At 35.1% G+C, this 26,052-nt stretch overlaps 2 protein-coding genes across 3 annotated transcripts; one reads left to right on the top strand and one right to left on the bottom strand.

The window, feature by feature from the left end:
• Positions 1-5,221: 5,221 nt before the first annotated feature.
• LOC106713821 (rab3 GTPase-activating protein catalytic subunit) lies at positions 5,222-25,860 on the bottom strand. Its single transcript, XM_014506697.2, has 4 exons — positions 24,529-25,860; positions 24,057-24,244; positions 6,421-6,697; positions 5,222-6,060 (listed from the first exon to the last, which is right to left on the bottom strand). Exons 1-4 carry the CDS (start codon positions 25,774-25,776, stop codon positions 5,299-5,301), a joined length of 2,475 nt encoding a protein of 824 aa, XP_014362183.2. The 5' UTR covers positions 25,777-25,860; the 3' UTR covers positions 5,222-5,298.
• Positions 7,526-23,102, top strand: LOC106713820 (nyctalopin). Of its 2 annotated transcripts, none has more exons than XM_014506696.2 (5): positions 7,526-7,923; positions 19,681-19,842; positions 19,998-21,578; positions 21,657-21,993; positions 22,303-23,102. In XM_014506696.2, exons 1-5 carry the CDS (start codon positions 7,921-7,923, stop codon positions 22,563-22,565), a joined length of 2,346 nt encoding a protein of 781 aa, XP_014362182.2. In that variant the 5' UTR covers positions 7,526-7,920; the 3' UTR covers positions 22,566-23,102. The 2 variants fall into 2 exon arrangements, with proteins under 2 accessions (XP_014362182.2, XP_014362181.2); XM_014506695.2 differs by having other exon boundaries at positions 7,527-7,923; positions 21,657-22,197.
• Positions 25,861-26,052: the final 192 nt, after the last annotated feature.

The raw sequence follows: 26,052 nt of genomic DNA, 5'->3' as shown, positions 1-26,052 counted from the left end.
AACACATTTCTTGTTACTTATCATATAAATAGGGTTCAGTTGGATATTTGAGGTTTTACTGGTACCAACATAACTTATAAACATTTTCAAAAGGGTATCATCAAAGTAATGATATAAATATAATTATAATCTGTATAGCAGAATACACTGTAGCGCGTTTATGATAACGGTTACCGTGAGAATATTTTAACAATAAGAGAGGTGACAGGTGACAGGCTAGGAATTGATAAATAATGACTTAAAACAATGGTGACACGAACGACAAAGAGGAACTCGTCATCTTTTAAATAATCAGCTGTTTAAAAACCTTAGGTGCAATCGATCAATTTTGAAAACATATATTTTTATGAATAAACTGCAAAATCTTGATACTTGCAATCAATCAATTAATCTAAGCCAAAAATAAATCGCTGTACACAAAAAAGTATTAAACTGGGACGGTGTTGTATTGTGTTTGCATTCAGGCTTAGGAAAGAGAAAGAACCCAAAGCACTCACCGTCGCTACTCGAGATATTTATCGAAGTTTCAGCGGCCCCACTCGAATGAGGGCGACTTAGAGCCTGCTCTCATAGAAATATTCCTTTGTTTCGAGAAGATTTTTAAGATGCTCAAAAAATACGACCAAAACGCTGATTTGGTCTTTTTAACTAAAATCTTTTTTCAAGTATCCATAAGTGGCTAGGTTGACTGTTTAAAAATTAGGACACCATTGATTTAATATACAGATATTACCTAGCTGTTTTATTACGATACGTAAATGTAAAGTCGTTAAACGCCCTAAAGATTCAATAAATTAACATTTGACGTCTTCCTTTTCGACAGTGGTAGATCCCGCAACAACAATATTTGTTGGGTGCACGAATGGGCCGAGTCGACCGGTGAAATACCACGACCACACAAAAGACAGGCGTGAAGTAGAAGCAATTTCGCGCTTCGACTGATGAGTATGGTGCCGGAGGCCTAATTTTACTCTACATTCCCTTCCCACCCTTTTGTTATAAGGAAAGGATGGGAAGGGGAAGTAGATTTGACAGAGGAGGGGATGCATATGAAGAGGATATATCATCTTTCTGTGAATCCCCTCCTCTGTCGATTAAAGATAGACAATGCATCTGCAATTGTGGATGTCTATGGGCAGCGGTCGCTTTGCTGTTTACGCGGATTCAGGTGACCGCTTGCTCGTTTGCCATCCTATGATATAAAAAAAATCCATATTAAACTCCAAAAACAATCATCATGTTTTACCAAATTAGTTGATAGTGTGTTTGAATTCTGTTGATTGCTTAGAATGACATTAAAATTAACGTGACTGTTGCGTTTTTATTTCTCGCCTTCTTTCATCTAAAAAAATTACTCCCAACTTTCGTAACTCCACTATTGATGGGTAGCGGTGAATCAATAGACCAGTATTTATATACTTTTTACCAATTACTATTTTAATTAGCTGTCGCCTCTGTCTATGCCAATTCATTCATTTCATCGTGATCCGTTGTGGAGATACCTTCTAACAAACATCCATCCATCCACAATTCGCAGTTATAATATTAATATGATAAGATATAAGCTTGATAAAAACAATATTGAAGCTCATGGAACATGTATTTTAAATAACGTTTTATTACAAATTAATCATAGAAGATAGTTTACAAATACCCGGCGCACATCAGAAGAATACGTCTCGCAACACGTCTCCCAGTGACAGCTTTATACCTTGCGTATACATTGATTTATATTTCCTCAAAATCGTAAAACTTTTTTATATACAAGAAGGATGTTGCAATTCATAAAAAAATTTGAATGTGTTACTTAAATGTCTTAATATCACACGCCTATTTTACGAACGATTCTCATATTCCGTTTCCATTCATTTTACTTAAAACAGAGATGAGACGTCGATTGAAAGATTATTTAAATTACAAATAAAGTAAAAAAGATTACTCGGAAAATATTCAGTAAACAAAATTTTTATTTAATAAAGTGGCCATTAATCAAATAAAGAATTAAAAAATGAACTTACCCACTCCGGTGTCGAAGAACTTCGAAGAATCATAGGCGCTCCATTCTTGTCACAGATTGTCATGAAGCACTAATAAAAAATACCAAAATCGATTAATTTTCCGTTTAAATATTGAACATTACCACACCACAGTACCAAAGGAATCAGCATAAAGTTCTTTTTGAACATGCAATATAAACGAACATTAACAATTTTTTACGGGTCAGTACACGGTTTGAATATCGTAAGATAACCCGCGTCCCTGAAGGAATCTGTAATCGACCGGGCCTTCCGTCGCGCCACTGAGCGGAGTCGCGAGCTGCCGAGAGTGGTGACCGCGCGCATGCGCCGCGCTACTCCGCCGCCGCCCGCCCTGACCCTCGCGCCTAGACAACACTTATAGCAGTTATCTCAACATTGCTCCCCGCATACAATCACTATGCCACAATTCCAATTCACAACCGGCAATATGCTGCATACTCTACAAACATTCGGAATATTCGAGATGTATAGGATTGGATATGACACTAAAAGCAACAATGTAATGTCATCACGAGATCCACGCGCCATTGTAGCGTTTGTTAGCGCACTGGACTTTCATTAACGTCAATGAGACCAACATTAAACTGAATCGTAAAACTTAAATAATCGATCGTCAAATATTTCGAATAGTCTGTAAAATTACATACGCAAATATCTCTAATTCAATTGTTTCAAGGTTATTTTATGGGATTGATTTTCTTTTTTTGTTTTGCGTCACCTAACCAGCTAAAAATATTGAATCAATATTTGGGCTTCGTAAACAAACTGGATAAACGCGTTCCCGCTTCGTGTTTACGTTACCGGTAAATGGAGGCTGCGAGCATCTCTTTGTACTAAAAAATTAAGGCTCGCTGAAATGACGATAGAGACAATATAAATAGTCACTGAAATACTAGGGAACACGAATTTCAGATAAAAATATACATGAGTTTTAACAGTAATTTAATCAAACAATGTTATTTCTTAATCCGCCGCTTATTTCCGTTACAAATTCGCAGCGGGAGCTTTGCTGGCCTAAGAACAGAAGCGAGTATGAATTGAGATTTTACAGCGGCTATTGAGGCTCCAATGACCTCATTCACTAGACTATGTTACTTCTATTCACGTCAAAATTCAGTCACCGAATAGAAGTAATCGCGAACATCTCAAGCAACCTCGAGACTCGACTGACTGAATAGTGTCTTAGTCGAAATCCCCTCTCGGAAGTCATCGCAGTTGTTCTATTCACATTCAATCAAATAAAATTTATATAAATCATACTTATGATTCACAAACATTTATCTATCAAGACCTATTTATTTCTTGTTTAGTTTAATTGAGGATCAAAATAAAACGGCAATTTTACTTTCATTTAGTACCTATATTTAGATAATATCTGTATAAAATTTACATAAAACCAACAACAAAACGTATTTAGCGTAAGTCGCTATTCCACTTTCTACAGTTTAACCTAAAATATAACATAAATGTAAAGAAAGCTGACGAAATACATTCAAGAATATTTAACGCAAAGCTGAGATGTTATCACAAAGAACTTATATTTTTTTAATAAATTTTCACATAAGAATTAACTGTATTACTCCAAAAAATACTGTTAGACATCGTTTAGTTAAACATGTGTTTTAACCCTTTGACCGCTGATTGATATTATTGACATCAACGTGGTTATATGTTTTACCATAAATATGTATCACCACAATGCTTTCGGTATAAATAATTCATTAAGTATTGGTAAAGATTACATTTCGCAAGCCAACGCATAATAATGTTTCAATGACCATGATTTGTTCAAAATCCGCGTCGAGCATTTGTTATGTTACAAAAGGGTTGACTTACATTTAAGCTAAAATGTATAACACTGTCTAAATATTTTTAATGGTAAGGCCCTAAGTGTTTGTATAATTTCAACTTTTATAACACGATACATTTTCGTTCCAATAATTCGATTATTTTTTTATCAACAAACTATTTAAATAACTACACTAATATATTTTGCTGTAATTTAACTTGAAATTTTTCAATCAATAACAACAATGATTATTATTATTTCTTTTATATTAAATTTGTCTCCGCCTGGCTGGTTTTTATATGATAGATAAAGTAAATAAATAATGGTAAAATATAAACTAATAAATATACTACGTATTTACGATATAAACATATATATAAAACCTAAATTACACACTATACATACATACATACATAAATAATCCTAGCCAGGCGGGATATTATATTATATTATATTTATTATTATTATTATTAACCATTACTTAAACATAGTATTTTGTATATCCTAGCTAGTCAAATCCAATATTTTTTTTATCAACGTTATCTTATGTACAAAAGAGAAAGAGTTTAGCAATTACCTCACAAACACGTTAGAGACTTTGTCTAGACAAACTTTGCATTTATTATATGCAACAATTTCATTTGATATTATAACAAAGTTTTCGTATAACGTAATCAGGTCTTCATATTTTGCATTTTAAAATAACTGTGGTAAGGTTGTAATTAAAATTTATCAAATTACGTTAAATTATTATTTTTTTCATCTGGAAATGTCGCCGTATGACAGGTTTACCGTTTACTTGACAGTTTATCTCTTTAAGAGGTCCGTTCTTAATATAATAGAGATGCGACGTAAACAAATGAAAAAATAACAAAATGATTTATTTGAACTCTAGAGATCGTTTTAACATTTATGTGAAGTTAGTACGGGTTTTGCGGCAATCGTTAAATAAAAATAGCAATATCTACTGACATGAAAATATTCCGAACACAAGGTAAAGTGAGTAAAAAAATATATTTTTGAAATATGTAAACAGTAAAACCACTCATTCTTTCACAAAATTGAACACTACTCGACCCAATTACTCTCTCTGCAATTCAATACAATTTTTACAACTTGTACCTTACCATTGAAGACCATTGAAATACATCAATAACAATTTCAGGGCAATATATAAGTGTCGCATTTGGAAAAAATAAATTGAATTTATTTTAAGAATTAACCTAAATGTAAAAAGGAAACTAACAGCATTTTAACAAGTACGTAATTATATCGACAACTATCTATATTCAAATCCTGTTTAATTGCACACAAAAAGCCTTAATTTTACGAATAAGGCAGTTTAAAATTTGTTTAAATACCATCTACACATTGAAAAAATAAATTTTTTTATTAAAGGAATAAATTTTATCTAGACTTTAACTTACAACAACTGTTATTTATTGTACATTTCCAATGTATTATAATAGGCTACAAGCAAACGATGCGCTCTGTAAAGGCGCCCACTAGAGTCATGTCTGTAGAGAGAGCAGCTCTCAGAATTTGCGGCCCGACCGTGTCCTTCACCCGCAGTGTAAACTCCTTACGAAACGGTGGAGGAAGAACACCCCCCACCGCATTCAGCACCCTGGTCCTCCCGGCCACATCTAAAGGCTTCCCTTCAGCGCTACTACCGAGTATTCTACGAACGCATACCGATCTACACGACTCCTTTTCTGCTTCAAACAGCTCTCTAGCGGCTATTTCAAAAGTACGTCTCTTATCAACACCACCCACATTTGAACCATTACCTGTAGCTCCTTCTTCCATTGCTTTTAACGCTCCCGCTTTAAGTACAGCAGGCAGCAAAAGTTCAGCAACCGCCCCTATTGTACGAGAGCGTAAGAAATGCAAAACTTGTTCTGCTTCACGAGTTTCATCAAACAGGCGTCTTTGTCGTGAAGCTGGGACGGGTCGGGCCACATTCCACGCTTCGACCCAGGGATTACCCGGTAGAAGCATGCGATCGCCTAATGATCCACCGTCATCCGGTTTCCAGTCTCGGGGAGAATACCAGTGGACGAAATCACAGAGCTCCGCGCCGGGGTTGGCAGCTTTAAAAGCTTCCATGTCGGAAAGCAGCGAAGCACTCATCATTCTCGCGCGAAGTTCCGAAGCTTTGGCGTCGTCGCCTAGGCGAACCATTAGCTCGGCATCCTCTTCTAATTGATCCTCAGTCTTCGGCGCTGGATCCTATACAAATAGATGAAATAACAAGTTTAAAGTACATCCGGTATAGTACAGCGAAGACGACATAACTTGCGTACCATCACGTGGCTAACAGTACGCCATATTACGGTGTAAAGACAGTACCGTAACAGTGGTGACGTAGCGGCCAAGCGGATGCCGCGTTATCCAGTTATTGTTTATTTTCAATTTACATCTGCTGTACAACAACTTAGGCTACTTCTGCTTACACAATAAAGTAAGAAAAAAATATTGTTAATTAATTTCATTTTTACTTTTTTAGAGGTACAACCTTAACATTCAAGTATAACTTAGGAGAATTAGAATTTAATAACTTTTAATAAGATATTTTGAATAAGCATTAACCTGTGTGCGAGGAACGTATAGCGGCGCCCCGTTCTTGAGGGTCTCGTTGCCGAGGCGGGTAAGCCTGCCCACGGGCCGGTCCCAGGGCAGTTGCTCCTCTCCCGCTTCGCTCTCCGAACAGTCGTAGAACTCATCCTCGGAGGAGTTGCCTCCCATGCCGCCTGCACTGCCTCCGCCGCCTCCGCTGCCCTGCGACACCCGCCTCACGCAGCAGTTCAACAGTTGCAACTTTTGGTGCAGGAGACAAGTCCTCGCGTTCGGAGGACCTTCGGTTACGCTATTAGCAAATAAAAACGAAAATTAGTACTATACGAGTATTAGTCTCAATAAGTAGCTATGATTTCCTATTAAAGTTTTAGTATGTTTTAATTAATTTATAAGGATCAGTATAAGATTGGGAATGCATAGCTTTCCATTCATTTACATATGCAGTGTCAACAAACTGTCGTGACCATAAGAGCTTGCACAGCTGAGTCAAAAATGATAAACAGATAAGTAACAAATTCTTAGCTCAGTTTCGATTCGTTTGGCCATGTTTTTTAAACACCAACATCATATTGCCACGGCAGTTTACCCTGCCCTGCTTTCTCACATTTGGGGAAAGTATTAGTTACTCTAAGGACTTCAATAGAGGAATAAATAGACAGTGAAATATCTCGACATTGTAATTTAAAAGTAAAGTCATTTAGCACACGCAACAGAGCACGTCTAAGAAAACTTTCATACAAAAAAAATAGTCTTAACTCTTATTCATTAAATAATAACTGTCACGTTTAGTCGATTCCGTTTAACTTTCACTACGAAGGCAATTTTAGGAAGACAAACGTCCGACCTCGAAAAGAAAGCAAACAAATCAAGACAGTGCATGGTGCGCCTCTCTCGAAATAACATGCGAATCGTTTTCTCTTTCGAGTATGCAAATTTTGCAGCTTCCCAGCAGACTCGACGAATCGAATTCCGCTAGAAGCGTGCACACCAAAGAGGCCAACGGCAAAAACCACCTGCCGATGACATCCGAAATATCTCGTCTCGAATCTGTGTCGCGACCTAGAATCATCAGATCCAGTCGGACGCGCGATGCGTGAACGCTCTCGGTACCGTTATGATATTGAATTACAAATGAGCAGTGGAGGTGGCCAGGAGTCGAACGTCGGCGCACCAAGTTTTTCACGATGCTAAGACGCCTAATCGGTCGGTGAACCGTTTGTTTACCGGCGTTGTTGGCGGTGGCTATGAGTGCGGCATGGGAGTAGGTCGGGAGCGCCGGTGGGGCGCCGACAACGCGGTCCGCAGTTCTACGCGCGTGCTAACCGCAGACGCAAGCGCATAAGACATGTAGCTAAATTAAACTATAGAAACAAATCTATCGAGACTTAAATGACAGTGACCTCGTTCGTGTGAGTTAACGATGATAAACAATTGGTGTTACTAAAATATTCGTGAGAGTGTTGACAAAGTGAACAAAGGATTTTCTAAATATTTACCGATAATTAGAGCACAATGGTAAGAAATTTTTTTCATCATATTTGTCGCGAAACAGTTACTTAGTAGATGAAATCTCTCGTCGCGTTCATTGACACACTTTCATAAAGTAATCCAATTAACATCACATTATAATATCATGTGCTTATTAAGTTAAATTTAATAAAAATGTTCATCCGTACAGGAGGTGAAATCATTTTCAAAGAAAAACTCTTAAGTTATTATTTCAGAATTAATCAGTCAACGTTTTTAACATTCGTTTTTTAACTTTATAATGACACCCAAAAAACTGTGCTAAAGGCATTATAGCAGTTAAATATAACGGAAGGAAACGTACTTTAGAACATCCTTAATCACATTTTAATGATAACTCTTCCTTCCGAGTTACTCGTAGTGTTAAATATTTACAATAGCAGTTTGTTTAGTTGCGAGTTTAGTTCTACTTGAAATTAATGTAATATGCGAAGGCCGGAGACATTGCTCCGCGCGAAGCACTCGCTTCCCTTTAATTGTTTCGTGAACTATATTTGAACTTTTATATCAAAATGCCTGGCCATTATATTCCCAGTGCTATTCAGAACAGGTCTATTTAAAATTGAAAACAGAGTCATAATTAAAGGCTTTTAACCTCAATTAACCAACCCTAAGTTCAAAATGCTTTTACCATAAATAAATAATGGAAAATCAGATTTGCAGTTTCGAAATTGTTAATCGTGTCATAAACAAAGGTTTTTCTCTTTTGCTACAATATAATAGAAAAGATATATTAAAAAAAACTATCAGGTTATAATCTTATCTAGCATAAAAATGATTATAAACACTGCTTCATTAGATCAATGATGTGAAGGGAATTTATATTCAAATTGATTTACATTCAAACAATGAACAATACACTAATACACTACACAATGTAATAAAAATCTCATTCGAAATAAGTCAAAATAACATCAGCTATTATCTCAAAGTAAAACAATTAAATGTTTGCGATGTGTAAAAAACAAAATATGAATCTGTATAAATAATGGACATAATTATCAACACACTTAATAACAATATCTATTCAATATACTGAAAATATCAAATATATGTATGAAGTTAGATGAGTTTCTTATTAGAATATAACTGAGCACGTCGTCGTTATAGATTCATAACATGCGACCAAGCTTCTGTCACACTACTGACTCAATAATTCATGGAGTGAAAACTTTATGGAGACGATGATTCTAGGAAATAGAAAATGACAAACTCGCGAACAGCAAAAGTATAAAGCAATGCAACCCTACTTTACTTGTCTAACTTGAAATACTAGATCTTTACGATTAAGTCAAGATAATTTATAAGAGAGAAATGTAAAATCGAGAGTAAACATTATGAAAAACCAAAAAATTTAGACGTTAAATTTTACTACGCATTAAATATATCTGAAGCAATCTTTTCTAATCAAATTAGACATGCATGAGCGAAAGCACTTGAGAAGAAAACACGCGGAAACTTGATAGACAATTTTAATGTATCGTCAATTAACACCACTTTTTGCTAAAACAGTTTTCACATTAGACTTAGAGCGACTGGACAAAAACAACGCGGCGTCGATCTTGAGACAATGGGAAAAATAACTGTGCTAAGATTCCGTACTGTGCTTGTACCGTGAGATAACGTTTACTCTACGTTTGGATAAATGTCTACTCAAATCTTAATCACGGCATTTAGGTTATATTACGATAACAACAAGAAGACAGGTTTACTTTGTTTTTGCTTTCCTATACCTATCAATTTGTAAGTTATTTCTGCACAGATCAAAGCGCATCAGGTTCAGTTAGATTCCTTTACTTACGAGTAGGGTTAAGGTTATTAATAATATATATAGGTTATAGTAGTAATATGGTTCCTAATTGTGTCATCCGAATCAGCCCTGGGACTTTTCTTACCATGGGTTTCTGAGACCAAACCCTGATTAAAACATATTTTTATCTTTGTTTTGTCACCGATAATGAAAGGGATGAAGATATGTTTTATACAGATATTTTGGTCTCAGAAACCAACGGTTAGATTTTTTTATTTATCGATCTAAATAGGCCCGTCATCTTTATCAGTAGATTGATTTACTAAGCTTTTTAATATTACTTCAGTTTTAATCTTCAAATTGACCTTAGTACTTTAACTAAAAATATAAACATAGAAAGTGTCAAGTTTCTGCAAGACGTACAGATTTACCGGTACAGCGAAACTGAAACTTTCACTGCACCTTTGCCTTGTATTTGTCTCGGAAACTGTCTTGTTTAAAATAGTACCTTTCTAGTGTCCGAGGCGGCGTTGTCACGTAACAATGGGAAGTTGTTTATGGTCAATCATTTTCTATGTGACCAAAGTATAGTTGTTTATGGACGTAAGTGTACAGGTTTAGGTTTACTAAAAGCCCAGGCCTATGTAACTATCGTAATATGATATGTTAGTAGATTTAAAATTTTGGAATTCAAACTTTATTATCTATGTCTGGTGTATAAAAGATATAGTCATCAATATCTTTTACAAAACATAGATAACAATATGTTTTAAACGGGGAAAATCCACGGGGAAAATCTCAGAAATCCACGGTAAGCTGTTTTAAGTTATAAATCAATTATATTATTTGTTCGGCGTTATAGTCCGGTCGCGGAGCAGGAAGAATTTCGTACATTGAACTCGCATTACCTGTCTCTGTCGCTCCCGCGTAAATACAATGAGTCTCGCTCGCACAGAAACAAAGGCCGCCGTCCTCAGGGATTCTAAACCTTTAGTTTGTTTGTTTGCATAATAAAAATTTTATGGGCTCCGTTAGAAGGATTACTGAAAAGGTTAATTATTGGTTAGTTCGAAATGAACAATCGAAACGAATATTTGAAAGACGGAAGTGCAGGCATTCATCTATTTTATTGCCGGCTTTCCGATAATTAATTTTTGGTTTTAAAATATTATGCAAATGAATTCTTCACTTCTCGAAATTGAACAACAGAGCAAAGTAACAGTTACTCCGAAACAGAGGAATCAGATTCTGTTTTTTGATTTTTTATTATTAGATACTTGTCTAGATTTTTATTTTTACTTGTATTATTAAATCTAAATAAATGATTTATATAGTAATAACTATATTTTATAAGTTGGTAAATTTTCTTTCACTTTCAAATAATTCATGTAAACCGCACTTAATACAAAAACGTTTGGAACCTCTGTCAGTAGATAAAGAGGTCATTGTACGAAATTCTTCCTGCTCCGCGACCGGACTATAGTAAGATCGCAACAGTACAGTTCCGAGTATCTTTTCACATATACCGACCAGTTTTAGCGCGAAAGTGAAGTTCATGCCAGCTCAACGACACACAAATCTATGAGGACAGTGGGTCATGATTTGTACGTTAATTAATTTAAAGTGCAACTTTTGATGAACAATATACTATAACTTTATAAGTACATTATGAATAAAAATTCAAAAAGAAACTCGTAGGTTTATAAGAACTACCTTTACGTGTACGAATACATTGTGATGTATGTATTTTTAGCAAAATTTTTAAATTCAAGATAAAAAAAACAGTAGAAAAATAACCACAAAAGTATCGCTAAATTAAATCTTTCGTTTTTATTGCAATACAAAAAAAAACATCAACTTTCTAACGGATAATTTTTTCTTGTTTTTGTGCTTCAAAACTTGCTTAACAACAAGTTTTTTCTTTTGCATAAAATATAGCCAAGTTACCAAGTAAGATAAAACAAAGTAGAGACAGTTTGCGAACAGTTTCCGAGATACAATCGAAAAAGATTGCCTTGAATGAGGAAAGAAGAGGATCTCGACAACTTATTTACCGATAACAACAAAAAATCCCTTTAATCTTAGTCCAAGGTCTCTAGATTCAATTAGGAGATATTAAAAGGTGCAAAGTAATCCAGTAATCGGATCGGATAACTTTTAGGTAAATGAAGACTTTATAAACCATTGAAGAAATAATATATACGAGCATAAAGATGTAATTTTTTTTCTAATAAAACTCCTACTGGTTTTCACTTGTCAAAGTTCATAGGAAACGTGGATATCTACTGCCTACAATCTTGTAACAATCATCCCTCTAAAAAACAAAGAAAACAATATTTTACCATTTTCTCTTTTGTTGAGAGGGATCTTTTGTTAGTGATAGCTACAAAAATTTTTGAAACCCGACGATTTTAGTCGCTAAGCGAGTCACTCGGAACGATGTCTTGGAGGTTCTTAAAAAGGCATGTGTCGCCGACATTTTGTACTTCGTCACCAAAGCTCGCTACCTCTTTGTCAAGATCGTCGTGAGAAAAGTCGCTGTGTACGGAGCGTGTGCAAAGCAATACTCGCGACACAAGTATGCAATATTAGTTTTAGAAATTTACCCCCCCTTGTGTAAAATGTGCGATAGGCCTAAATTGGAAGTAATCATAATTGTATAACTATAATTTAAATCAAGTTAACGACATATGCACGTAATATGCTATCATACTCGATTAAGCCGTAATGCGATCAGGTGGTAATGGGTAGCGTTCATTGAACCCGGCAGGTGGCACATCCGTCTCCGTCACGAGCTACGGGTCGTGAAGATGTATTGGAGTTCGAGACCCGCTCACGCATTTTAGGGTTGCCTCATGTTTTTTTAGAATTTTATTTTTTTATAATAGGCGACAAATAACTGATTAACTCAAAAGTATCAATAGTTTTATTGGACGAATCCGTAATAAGCTATTTGTAGTAAAGTAACAGATATTTAAATAAGCCGGTAAAGGGTCATTGTAAAATATAACCGTAGCATAATGAATCCGTTAGAAACGAGTTTCACAAACGAATTGAATTAAAAACATAAAGCTGAATTTAAATCGAATTAATGAATACAAAATGGGCCGAACCTAACTTTCTAATTTTTCTTTTTGAAAACTCAACATTCAAGAATTATTGTGGAATTTAGAACCGGTGTAACGGTTTGAATTAATCAAATAATATTAGTATTTCATATTTCTTTTTGTATTACATTTGCACATAAATGTAGTTGAAAAGTTCGTGGTTAAAAATCATGACAGAAAAAACTGCGCGTCATCCGTAGAACAAAATTGATCCATAAAGAATTATTGTTGAAGCAATCGCGGCTATTTTGCATGAACTTATTCTCAGAGCTATCTAAAAATCGATCAATGCAAGCACACAGATTTTCCAAGGTATGTCAGCAACTATAATTATGCTAATTTATAGTTTAACGTGTTGCGCGTGAGTCGACATCGCGGCCGCCGTCTCTCCGTCTTAATAAACGCATCACCGCGCTGCACTTTTTACACCGCTCTCCAGCACCAATACGCACAAAATAATGACACACAATAATCACACTTACCCACAAGTAATGAACCGTTAGCTAACCATAAATACAGTGTAAATACAATACTAGGATAATTGATACTATGGATGTATGGCAAACAAGGTTGATCGTGACAGGTGTTATATGAATCAGTGTTGGAACAACCACGCAAATAGAATACAGCTATGATGTTCAAATAGTATAAAAATATACTTTGGTTTAGAATAAAACTGCTGATCAAGTACAAATAGCATAGAAGTACATTAGACAATGAAAAAATAATTAACAACGTGTTAATAACTTTTTCATTGCCATTTCAGGTTTTCTTCGTAATGAATAATCATAGGATATAATTAACTAAAATTCGTATCCGTAACTATTGAGATCTTTTCAAGCGATTATAACCAAACATTGAATTAGCGTCCTGTAAATAAATGTTATTTAAATATGTATTGTGGAAAAAATTGTAATCGAATATTTAAATCAACACATTATTCTTTGTAGCATAATTTCCTCAGCATCTAAGTTTACAATAGGAGGGGAATGACGGATATGGAAGAAAAGCTTCCGCTTTTCGAGTTCCTAGTCGAAACATTTTCAAAAGCTCTCATAAATTAGATCACTTAAAAATAGTACATTTCTATAAAAAAATTATTGCATTGTAAAATAAAAACATTTATTAACTTCGATAAAGTTAAGTGCCCACGCCGAGGCGAGCACGTTCAAATAATTTTCTTGGCTTTATAAAATACATAGATTCTACAGAAACGTTAATATTATAGAATACGTCATTAACTGAGTTTTTGTGATATCGACGGACAAATAAACTATAAATGGTACTAAAATTTTAAAAGAAATAATGCAAGTTATTTTTTATCACCGGAAAATGAGGAAAGGACATGAGTCGGTACGAAGCTCTACGTCGGCCATTAGCCGGTGCCGGCCATTTGCGAATTCATGGCGCGTTAGCAGCTCGTGTTACGTGCATCTCTGTTGTTCAACACAACGAGGTAACTGTTACAGCACTATAAAAGTGAACATGGAGTTATTTAAACTCAACGTTCTAGAATTTTAAATCTTTATTACACTCGTGTAATGTAAGCCGAGTACTACTATCCAAGGATGTCGATTTTTTTTTTTGTAATAATATCTGATACTATAATATCGAGTAAAGTACTTCTTGGCTTATTCTATTCTTAAATTCTGAGGATAGAACTGCTTTATACCAATGTAGGTACATGTATGCTTATTAATGGGATTATCATTATCGGAGACGAAATCTATATATATAAAAGAAAGTCGCGTTAGTTACACTATTTATAACTCAAGAACGGCTGAATCGATTTGACTGAAAATTGGTGGGCAGGTAGCTTAGAACCAGGAAACGGACATAGGATAATTTTTTACCCCGTTTTATATATATATATATATATATATATATATATTTTTATACCGCGCGGACGGAGTCGCGGGTAAAAGCTAGTGTTTAATATTATTCAATACACAAATCGCTACTATTTTGTTGCTATCAATCCAGCGACCTGAGAAATTATTACGTTTAGATTTACGATGTATTGTCGTGCAAACCAAATTCACTCCACAATAGTTCCAAGCATTCTTCGTTCACTGTACTATTTTTATTGAGGCAGGTGTTGAATGGAATGTAGTGAAAGAGAGATAAATTAAATATTAATGTCAGATAGTACCGATAACGGGCTGGAACATGCGGAGGCAGGCGGGACTAGCGTTGCGGTCGGTGGCAATATTGGATCGTAATCCGACTTACTGCGCCACAATGCCTTGTATTGGCAATCAGTTCGGGGAATTAAGATTTGTTAAGACTTTATACGTTCAAGCTTTGATGTTCTCAACTACTCTTGTAAGTGAAATTTTTATTAGGAGTTCGGATATTGAGTCTATTATATCTCTTAATTGTCAAAAGATAATGCAAAGATTTAAGATTTAAGAATAATAAAAGTTATGGTGAGAATGTTCAGTTTATAATATCTACGTACCTTATTTAAAATCTATATTCATCCAGACTTATCAATACGTAATTAGAAAACCCATACCAATATTCTTGATCTTAATTAATGTTATTCAAACGGGTTTTAATACTTTTTAATGGGTCTTCAATTTTTTACTTTATATAGACGTGAGTTATAGTGCATCAATATAATGAAAATATGTCTACAAAATACTTCTTTATGTGAATAAATCAAATTTACTGCGTGATAACGTAATAATATTCAGTTCATGTACGCAGACGACTAAAAAACTATTTTTTTAGTATAAAATTAATTAAAGATCAGGTAATTTATGGAATAACAAATTGAAATTATAACAGCTCGCTATTAATCACTGTAATATAAGATATATTTGAAATAATTATATTTGTATTGAATATATTTCCAGACATTATTATGTCATAAAATTACCGCACACATATTAACATTCCGTGGTTTACGTAATGGATTTCGATCGACAAAATACTCAGACAGTAAACCGCCCTTTGATTACGCGCTAATTCCCTTTAAAAGCTTTTGGGAATTCCTTTCATAACAGCACTAAAAAAATCTTCCTACATCTACTACTAATATGTAAAAACATTATTTGATGTCAATTTATTTATGAGAAAAATATAAAAAGCACACTCCATTTCGTAAGTTCCATTGAATTTAACCATATCCATACATTTAATTAAAAAAAAATTGTCGAATCATGTAAAAAATACAGTCACGAGTCAAAACTTTAAGGAGTTACGCAACATAGAGGCTATATAGGAAAATAGTAAACAAACATTGGTACTGGCCGGCAACAATGGGCAGCAGTATCAACAGACCAAAACACACCTCGACCATAAATTACAAAGTCGACTGCAATAACCATAGAGCGGGTCTGACCGAGTGTACCGCGCCCACTAATGCTTACCTTTATGCTTTCTTCCCACGTTGAACATTCTCTATCGCTAACCCTTCCTTAGTCAAGAAACCGTTAAATAAACAGTTTCTTTAATAACAAATCAACGTTTGATGGATAGTTTAATTTAACGGCAAATAAATTAACTCTTCTAAGCTACTCCAATTTACATCTTAATTCATGTTTTAAATTCCACTAGGCTAGGTAAAAAATACCAGACTAGAGAAGCCCATGGAAAAAATCTACAAATAAAAATTATATTAAAAGTCTCAACAGAAACAGTACAATTTTTTTGGATTACTTTTTGTAACAGCTTCGTTACCTACTTATAGGAATGTGATTGCGCTAACATCTATACGAATGTATTACGGTACGGCCCTACCGTCCATAATCGTAACCCAGTGGCACCGGTAACCAACGCGAAGATAACGGCATTGCTCGTTGGGGTCAGTGGGCGATGTTGCAAAAACTTAGATGCCTCATTTGACACGTTTACACATTCCGATGAAGAAAATGATTTGTAATAATATAAAAGTTTGAGTCAAAATAGAAAGTATGAATAACCGATACGCCACTGGTGATACTCATCAATGCCTATCCATATTTTTTTTTATAAGCATACGATGTATGCAGAAAGAAACGAGGACACTATGTTCACTCGTTTGTATGAACTCTTTATATAGTCGGTTTATTTACTTCCATTATGTTAATTATTATTATTAATGTTACTCTGACTTCTACTTATGCTTTTCACGTCCAATTCTATAAATTAAAATTGATTTCCCTCCTATATGTGATTAATTGATTTGTACAAGACCTTTTGTTACATATAAAACAATATTATCAACATTATATTAACTTATACAGGAACAACATCTAAATACAATAATATTAACATTGACATTTGAGAAGACGAGAACCGGTGAAATTCATTATCACATAGAAAGTAAAAATTCGATAGTTATTTTTAAAAATATCGGAGATCGTGTTAACAAAATTGTACAATTTCGACTTTCACTTAAACATTCAACTTTACTCATAATTCATGATTTTACTAGTAATAGAATGGATAAATAATAATTGAATGACTCGCTTTTTATGCGGCAAAAGAGATCATTATACAAAATTTTTCTTGTATCAGGCGTTTTATTTGAATAAGTATAGATGTATCATACAAGTCTATACGTTCTTAAACTCAATTACTATTTCCTCTAATTAGAAATCTGTTTTATCGTTTCCAAACGCTTCCAACGATTATCACACAAATGTAATCGATGTGTACCGGCTACTTACATTTCGAATAGACTACAATATTCTGTCGTGATACAAAAATGAACGGACAAAAATGATAATACTAAAAAAATCCTAATATACACAAAAAGCTGCTTTCTTGGAGCACTCAAATAAACATGTTCATGTGTAATGCTTTGATGGAAAGTTTGATAATAAACATTCGTTGTGCTCGACGACATTATAAAATCAATTTGCGAGTGAGAGAAGTCATCACTAAGACCGGGCAAATTGAATCGCGCCTCAAAGTATGCGAGTCTCATAAACATTAACAACTTCGGAAGCGGTTAAAGTTTGATCGAGGGAACCAATTGCCGACTTGAAATACGTTTTCGGGCTCGAGAACGCCATAAAACTTTATCGACGCCAATGTATCTTCAACCCCAAACCATTTATCTGTACTGACTCGGATGCAAAGTAAGAATTTAATGTTAAAAAAGTATTAACATACATTAATCAAATACAATTAAAATGTTAAGTTAAATATTTCACATCTATGTTTACAGACTACATCGATATGATGGTAGGACCACATGGTAAAGAAAATGCTGCAATGGCCCACGTTTTTGTTCACGCGTACAATATAAGTAAACAGAAAACTAAGCAAACGAAAAGAAGAAAGATACCAGTATATTGTGCAGAAATTTCTGGCTCAGTATTTAAATGCGCAGTGCGGAAAGATAATAAATAATACCGCATATACGCTTAACTAAATCTGTTTGGTACCGATGCACGATCAAAAATATTGCTACCGTATTGACCAGAATATGTAATAAGCCAACCAATTTGCCTCTTGCTTATGGATATGTTTACATTGTGAAGACATAGATAGGATATGTTAGGAAATGTAAATCGCGAATCATAAATTGGAAAGAATGAAACATAGAGATTTTCTATTAAGTAGATAAACGTTTGTACTTTAGGTAGTAAACCAAATCTTAAACATGTCAATAACTACTTTTTAATAGTACCCCACTAGTAAAATCCTACACACAGTGCGAATTTATCATTATACCATCCGCGTTCTTCCAAATTTTCATTTCATACGGAACCAAGCAAAAACAATCCATGTCAAATAAAATGCCTTTAAAAGCCTTCAAGAATGAATTATTACCAAGATTATGTGTGTTGCAATTTCTCAAATAAGAACAATACTATGAAAATATCTACATACATAATTTCAGATTATATACGGTTTCAATTAAAATTAATCTCCCTTATAGTTGATAAGCGCCCAAAGTATTTATTCGATACGGCCTCATTTGACCTAGAGTTCATTACAACACGTATTCTCTCACTCACAATAGCAACAATGGTTGATTTTACGTAACCATATACGAATTGACATAAACGTGTCGAGAATTTTATCAACATAATTTACTTGAAACAAAAATAATCTAGTCATTCACAAACATTTGAGGCCTTAATCTAACTTAATCAGTAACACATAGACATTATAAAGTATGTCAAAGTTTGAAGAGATGACACGAAAGTGAATCGGTTTAAAGGAATGTAACAGCAACAGGTACCGTTAGCGGCGAAATTGGCGTCGCACAAACGGGCCAATGTTACCGGCCTACAACACAACCGGTCCCGTGAGAGTAAACATCTATTACAATGACCGTACTATCCATGTTTAGAAATTTACTCAATGTCTCATCAATTTGTGAGACTATTGTAGGATTAAACATGCTTAAGATATAAACGTAAATGTTAAAATTTATTTGCTAATACAGATTTATTTGGACTCAAAGAATCTGGGTGAAATTTAGAAGAATAAATATATTTTAGTCTGAAATTGCGTGTAGGCAAAGCTGTAACTACAAAACAAATGTCAATGACTATAGTGTCTTAATATCAATAGGGATTAACACGTTATTCTAGAAAAACTGAGACAGTAAATTAATAAGTTGATGCAAGTGGAGGGAAAGCCGGCATTTCCAGGCAGGTGCATCAGCGTGGCGTTCTCTCCCCTCCGCACCGTCGCACGCGCCGCATGATCGCCTCGCGTGCAATCTCTTACATGCAGTCTCTCACTCGACATGCAACCTGTCCTCTAAATGCTCGATAAACATACATTCACTACGTAAAATATACAATCCATTTGTAACGTGTTATTAAGCACGGAAACGGAAGCTACATTTATATTTTGATTAACTTTAGAATACAATATTATCTTCATTATAATTAAATTTGGTTACAAAATTCAAAAGAAACTATCGTGTCTTTTCAGGGACGTCACGCTCACGAAAAGTTCAAATCATGTTTCGGCTTACTCCTCATCGTCTTACATCTCGCACAAGCGCAATGTCCTTGGAAGGATACGCCGACTCTACAGTCCACATGCGTCTGCGCACTCAACTTGGCTCGGGATCTCTCGGTACAATGCGACCAGGTAACACATACAAAAATATTAATATAACAAAAAAGCAAATACACCATTTGTAACAAACAAAACGCACGATAAAGATGATTTTTAATACTACAGCTGCACCAATCAAAGACAAACATACTAACATTCAAGTTTAACAATATGTTTTTTTTTTTCAGGTGGACTTCGCCATGCTACTCACTGCACTAAATTCTAATGCGCGCAAAATTTCAATCGATCTTTTATACATAAACAACTCAACAATTCAAGTTTTAAGCGATGACATTTTCGCAAACCTCAGGATTCATAACTTACAAATATCTGGATGCAGCGTTAAAAGAATAGAAGATGACGCGTTCAGAGGCCAAGGGCCGTACTTGAAAAACTTGAATTTACAAGACAATGAATTGTCGGAGGTTCCCGTGAGGACGCTCAGGATTTTGACCAATCTTTCGTTATTAGATTTATCGAAAAATCGAATAACACGCGTCGGTAATCACGCTTTTATTACGCTGCAAAAATTGACGACGCTGAAATTGTCGGACAATAATGTTACTTTGGCACCTCAAGCCTTGACAGGTTTAGAGAATTCATTAAAAAATCTTAATTTGAAAGGCACTAGACAGAAAGTTGTGCCAGAATGCATAAAAGGACTTCGTAGTCTAGCATTTCTAGATCTCTCACAAAATAGTATTAGAGAGCTTCCTGGCCCTGAGGGAAGTCGAACTTTTGAAGGATTGGATTCCTTAACGGCGCTAAATTTGGAAAGAAATTTACTAGTTAATTTAAAAGAGGATGCTTTCAGCGGTATCAAAAAAACGTTAAGTTCATTAAGCCTACTAAATAATTTATTGCCAGAATTTCCCACAGCCGCGATCGCAACTTTAACTGAACTAAGAGTATTAGATATCGGATTCAATCTCTTAAACAAAGTGCCGAATGACGCATTTTTGAAGAATCCTTCTATTACATTGTTAGCATTAGACGGTAACCCGTTGCCAACTGTTCCAGAAAAGGCTTTAGCGCATTTAAATCACACACTACGTGGACTAAGCGTGGGAGGACGATTCTTGAACTGTGATTGTCGCCTTCGCTGGATAATAGAATGGATACGTAGCGGTGAACTACAAGTTACCTCTCGTGAAAGGAATCCACAATTTTGCGGAAACCCGGCACATTTCCGCGATAGAGGATTTTATAGTTTTGAGCCAAGTGAACTTGTTTGTGACCAAGAGAGTACAACAATTTTGGAGAGATTAGTTCCAACCACAACTACATCCACTTCTACCACGACGGAGAAGAATGATATTAATTTAAACACTAGTCCAAGTACCACAACGTCGCCAACAAGCTTACGAACAACTTTAAGTACATCTACAACTATGTCAACAACGACAGTTGCACACGAAGAGCCTTCAAGCAAAGCGAGCGTTCAAGCTACAACTACTACAAGTGATAAACCAAGTCGCATACCATCGGTAAAACCAGCGTTACCTAATTGGAGACACGGTTCAAATCAAAGACCCCCATTAATTATGAACTTTCCTCAACAAAAACCAAAACTAGACGATTCTAACGAAGTTATCGTTAAGAATGCTTATAGACAAGATAATTCCGTCATAATTCAATGGGATTCAGATGTTGCCAACATACTGGGCTTCCGCGTTGTGTACCGATTATTTGGAGATAAAAGTTTCAAACAGGGACCGCCATTGGAAGCGAGCGAAAGAGAATTTAAAATAAAAAACGTGCCGTCACAGGTAAATTTAAATAAACATTGTATTTCTTCGAAAGTTATTATTACTAGGACTAATTAACATACTTTTGCTCTGTTTTAGGAATGTATCGTCGTCTGCGTTATTTCTTTGGAAGAAGTGCATGTGAGTCCGGAGACAGTCCCATACTCACAGTGCAGAGAAGTACGCACCGTATCAGCAGCCGCCTCCAATATGGACAAAATCACAATAGCTGCAAGCGCAGCTATTTGCGGAACTATTGTTGTAGCGGTTCTTATCTTTGCGGCTGCATCGCGTCGCCGATCGCGGACCGTCCATCGACTGCACAACCAAGCGCCCGAGAAGTTACCCAACACCTGCTGCAGCGGTCTTCCTGGAACACCGAGTCCCAACGGGCCACTGTCTTCGCTAGCTACCATCGGCGGTTTCGGAAAGCAGCGTGAGTGGGATCAGGTGTCGGCTTATAGTGCACGTTCGATCCCCCGCGCACGTACCTATACAGAACCGGCTGCTCCGGAACCCTTACCGGGACGACCCGGCCGCGCTCGATCCCTTGCAGACGGCCAGTCGCAACATAGTTATTCACAATCCGGACGTTATGGTCCGCCAGCATACCCAGGCAGTTTGTTAGGATCGAGGGCCGGTAAGTGTCGCCTGTTCACCTTATCCACAGATCTATCAAGAAATTTTCAACCTTTTCGTAAAAGTTATGTACTACTGGGTCTATTATATACTTTTTTTTTTCTAGATCTACGCCAGTCGCGACAGTCATTGGGCGGAACGTCGGAACGTGCGTCGAGATTGTCGCTAAGCGGCGCAGCTGGCGGAGCGACCGGTGGCACCGCCGGCTCTAGAAGAAGGCCGCGCTCGCGGTCGCGGCCGGCCAGTCGGTACAGCGTCGGCTCAATAGGACTAGGTTACTGTGATACGTCCGACAACTGGACGGATCACGATATGGACATTTACATGGCCAGAAACCCGACGGCGCGGGGCGGATTGGTGCCATTATAGCGCGCCGGGGAGACCCGTGCGAGGTGCAGGGCAAAGTCGCGGTCGACGGGCGGACACTGCTCACACTCGCGGAAGACCGCCTTGTCATACACCTCGTGGTGCACGCATGAGCATCGACCGCGCGACCGCCACCGCCGCCGCTCACACCGCCGCAGTCAAGACAAACATAAATGCATCGATCGGACATGGGAAAATTATGATACCAACAGTTGATAACTCCCTTTTTATAAGTTCTAATTAAGTCGAGGGTTAGTTTAAATTGACTCGTTTACGATGAAGTTCGTTTGACATCCAGATAACATAGTACTAACTATGATGGACTTGACTGAAACGTCTTAACACGAAACTAGGATTATTTAATACATAAGATTGTTTATTTAAGAATTAATGCTAAGCGAAACCCACTCGAACTTAAATAATAAAAGTTTACAAGTTGGGTTACAGAAAACGATATATAACATAATGTGATGTGTTTTCATTTCAGAAAGACTTACTTTCTAAATGCAAAATAACATAGTTATAGATATATAAATACTGTGAGAGTTTAACAATTTGTTACTATATTGTAGAAATAAAATTACATACTGTATGTTAAAAATATCAATGTACATAAAAATAAATATTAGTTTTAACGACATATAAATAAATTTAATACAGCAATTGTTCTAAAGCACTTGATACATATTGTGTGAAGTAAATACTGCTAGTCACAATTGTTTTCAATTTATTATTCTGCACAAGGTTATATTTTTAATTTATACCACTTAGGTAGAAAATGTACATAGAATATTAAAAATGCTACACTACTTTTATCAACACTATTTAATTGTTCTAGAATTTTTTAAATTGTATATTATTCAATACATGAAAGAATAATTAAATTAATAATTAATTTACATAATTATTGTAGGTGTAAATAAGTAGAATAATCACAATATTTTCTAAAAAAAAAAAAAGGTAATTACCATAAACCTAACTTCTCCATAACCAACTCAAAAATCTTCTATCCATAGATAACTATTTATTTATTTTTCAAATAAATAGAATATCCAAAGTTATAATACTTGTTAAATTTAAATAAATTTACTTTTGTTAACATTTTTAAGCTTATTGATTATAACAAATATAAAAATATGAACTGTATCAAATTAAGTATGCATTAGCAAAATAAAAATTAGGAGAGAAATAGTAATTAAACGAATTTATGGGCTATCCCAATGGTGCTATTTAAGTTATTGCAAAATGTACAGAGAATTTATGTATTATAATAAAAATATTAAAAATAATAAATAGTTACAAGATATTGATTTACTATGACTTTACATTAAAGTTCCCCTTTTCTGTTATTTATTTTGTCTTTTTATGTTTTTTTTAATCTATTCGACAAGAATATAAAAGATATTTAATAAGAAACACACTAACAACTGTCATAGACAGTTAAAGGTTTTATGATAGTCAATTTTTTTTTATTATAAAAAATATATAACTTACCCTGGTAAAAGAATGCGATGTTCCCAACGATACTGAAGTTCTTGCACAAACTCGTACCAAAAGTGTGCCAAGTATGGCAGACCTCCAGCATCGAGTAACCTGATTGCGGTCACCGAGAGTCTCCACACCAAGCCATCTTCAGGACTTGTCTTTATGTAACTACACAGCTTTGACTCACTGCCTTCACTCTACAAGGAAAACAATAATATTAAAAAGCAACAATTAAAAATAAAACATAAGTCAATTCAATTTATACTGAACTAGTTTAAAGTTGTTTATAACAATAGAGATAAGTAATTCACAAATGGTGCCTATTTCACCCATGTGGGATGTGATTTAACCCAGTCAGTCAAGTTCCCATAACATGGAAAACTACAAGAGAGTGATTTAATATACACTGTAATAAAATTTTGACTCATGTTAATTAAAAACAAAGAACAAATTCCCATCATAACAAACAAAAGTAACATACTTGCTTAGATTCCAAATCTAGCCGGTCAGGATACGGAAAGTTACTGTTCTCAATTGCATCAGGAAAAACATAGTACAATAATGGCATCAGTAAATCATCAGTTATTGGTCCTTTGAATTCAGTTACACTTGTATTCTGACCAATAGCAGCTTTTACTAGTTTTGATATAGTAATAGGTGCTTCTGTAATCTTATGCAACGGGTTCACCAGCCCCAAACTCTTACTTAAACCTAATATATCCATTAATAAATTTCTTTCATCTAACAATGACATCATTTTATCTATAATTTCAGATAATTGACATTGAATATTGTTTCTTAATTTTAATGTTATTGTCCATGTTGGAGCCATTATTGGATCAATATCAGAAAACGTGGAAGAATCAACAATGGCACTCTCACGGAACTGTGGCCAAATTGCATTTAAACAAGCACTGTGTATAGGATTCTTTTCTGCTCCAAAAGGCAGCTCAATTAGTTTTTTAACATCGAACCCATCAATTGATAGAAATTCATTTGAGTTATTTCTTTGTTTCCATGAAAATGTATCAGAATCTTTTAACTCATAGCAGAGTTTTGCAGATATAAGAACAGCATCTAGAGCTATAGGTGACGCAATTTTAGATTTAAACAAACTCATAAGTCCATTAAGGTGAGAACAATGATTTGAAATTCTCTTCAAATGTATTGTGTCAATACTTGTCTTGTAATCATTATCTTCATAGACACCTAGGTATACATTTTGCCAGTGCTCTCTTATTTTTACAAATAAAGGCACAGAACAATCAACATTGCCAAATGCTATGTTAACAGAGCTCATTACAATTTTAATGATACTTCCATCTACCAATGGGCTACTAGAACACAACATTAAATATCTCTTTAAGCCGAACCAATTGGAAACAGGAAAAGGACTGCCGTCAACGTCCTCCATAAAATTTGACGCTGATTCCCAAAGGCCTTTCTGTAATTCAGAAAGAAGCGACTGATCATCGGTATACTCTACATCGTTGGTATTTTTCACCGGTTCCAACATATGATACGATAATGTGAACTGAATGCCACGAAACTTGATTTCTTCTGATTTTGTAATCCATTTCTTTGTGTATTCTGGAAAACGTTTAAGCATCGATTTCGACAAATGCCACTCATTGATAACCTCCTCCAGTCTTGCTACAAACACTTCCCACTCTGACACTGTAGTGAAATCCTGGTGATAAATATCATATTCATCGATTTCTTCATTCATTTTACTAAGCTAAACTCGTAACATAAATAAAATCAAAGAACAGCTGTTGGATTATTTACAGATACAAAATTCTTTGTTGTTGTCCTTAAATGTCAATGTCAACGCATGAGTTTTCTGAGAAAACATTAAAGTTTTGTCCCTACTGCCAAAATATTGAATAAAAAATGATTTGATAATTAGAAATACATACCAAAATAAGATACTCTTATTAAAACATGCAATAAATATTTAAAAATTTTAATTACAGGCCTAACTTTACATTTTTGTTTTACTTCA

Source organism: Papilio machaon, chromosome 1 (genome assembly GCF_912999745.1).
Source record: "Papilio machaon chromosome 1, ilPapMach1.1, whole genome shotgun sequence".
In the NCBI taxonomy this organism is placed as follows: Eukaryota; Metazoa; Arthropoda; class Insecta; order Lepidoptera; family Papilionidae; genus Papilio; species Papilio machaon.
Note: the sequence above shows the minus strand (reverse complement) of the source record. Positions and strands in the feature narration are given on the sequence as shown.

Excerpts from the sequence above, each read along its gene's own strand:
- LOC106713821 (XM_014506697.2), bottom strand. The coding sequence starts at position 25,776 with ATGAATGAAGAAATCGATGAATATGATATTTATCACCAGGATTTCACT. Across the intron at positions 6,698-24,056 it reads CATCGCATTCTTTTACCAGG|CGTAACCGAAGGTCCTCCGA; the intron begins GTAAGTTATATA and ends ATTTGCTAATAG. Across the intron at positions 6,061-6,420 it reads TATACGTTCCTCGCACACAG|GATCCAGCGCCGAAGACTGA; the intron begins GTTAATGCTTAT and ends CTATTTGTATAG.
- LOC106713820 (XM_014506695.2), top strand. Across the intron at positions 19,843-19,997 it reads TCTCGGTACAATGCGACCAG|GTGGACTTCGCCATGCTACT; the intron begins GTAACACATACA and ends TTTTTTTTTCAG. Across the intron at positions 21,579-21,656 it reads TAAAAAACGTGCCGTCACAG|GAATGTATCGTCGTCTGCGT; the intron begins GTAAATTTAAAT and ends GCTCTGTTTTAG.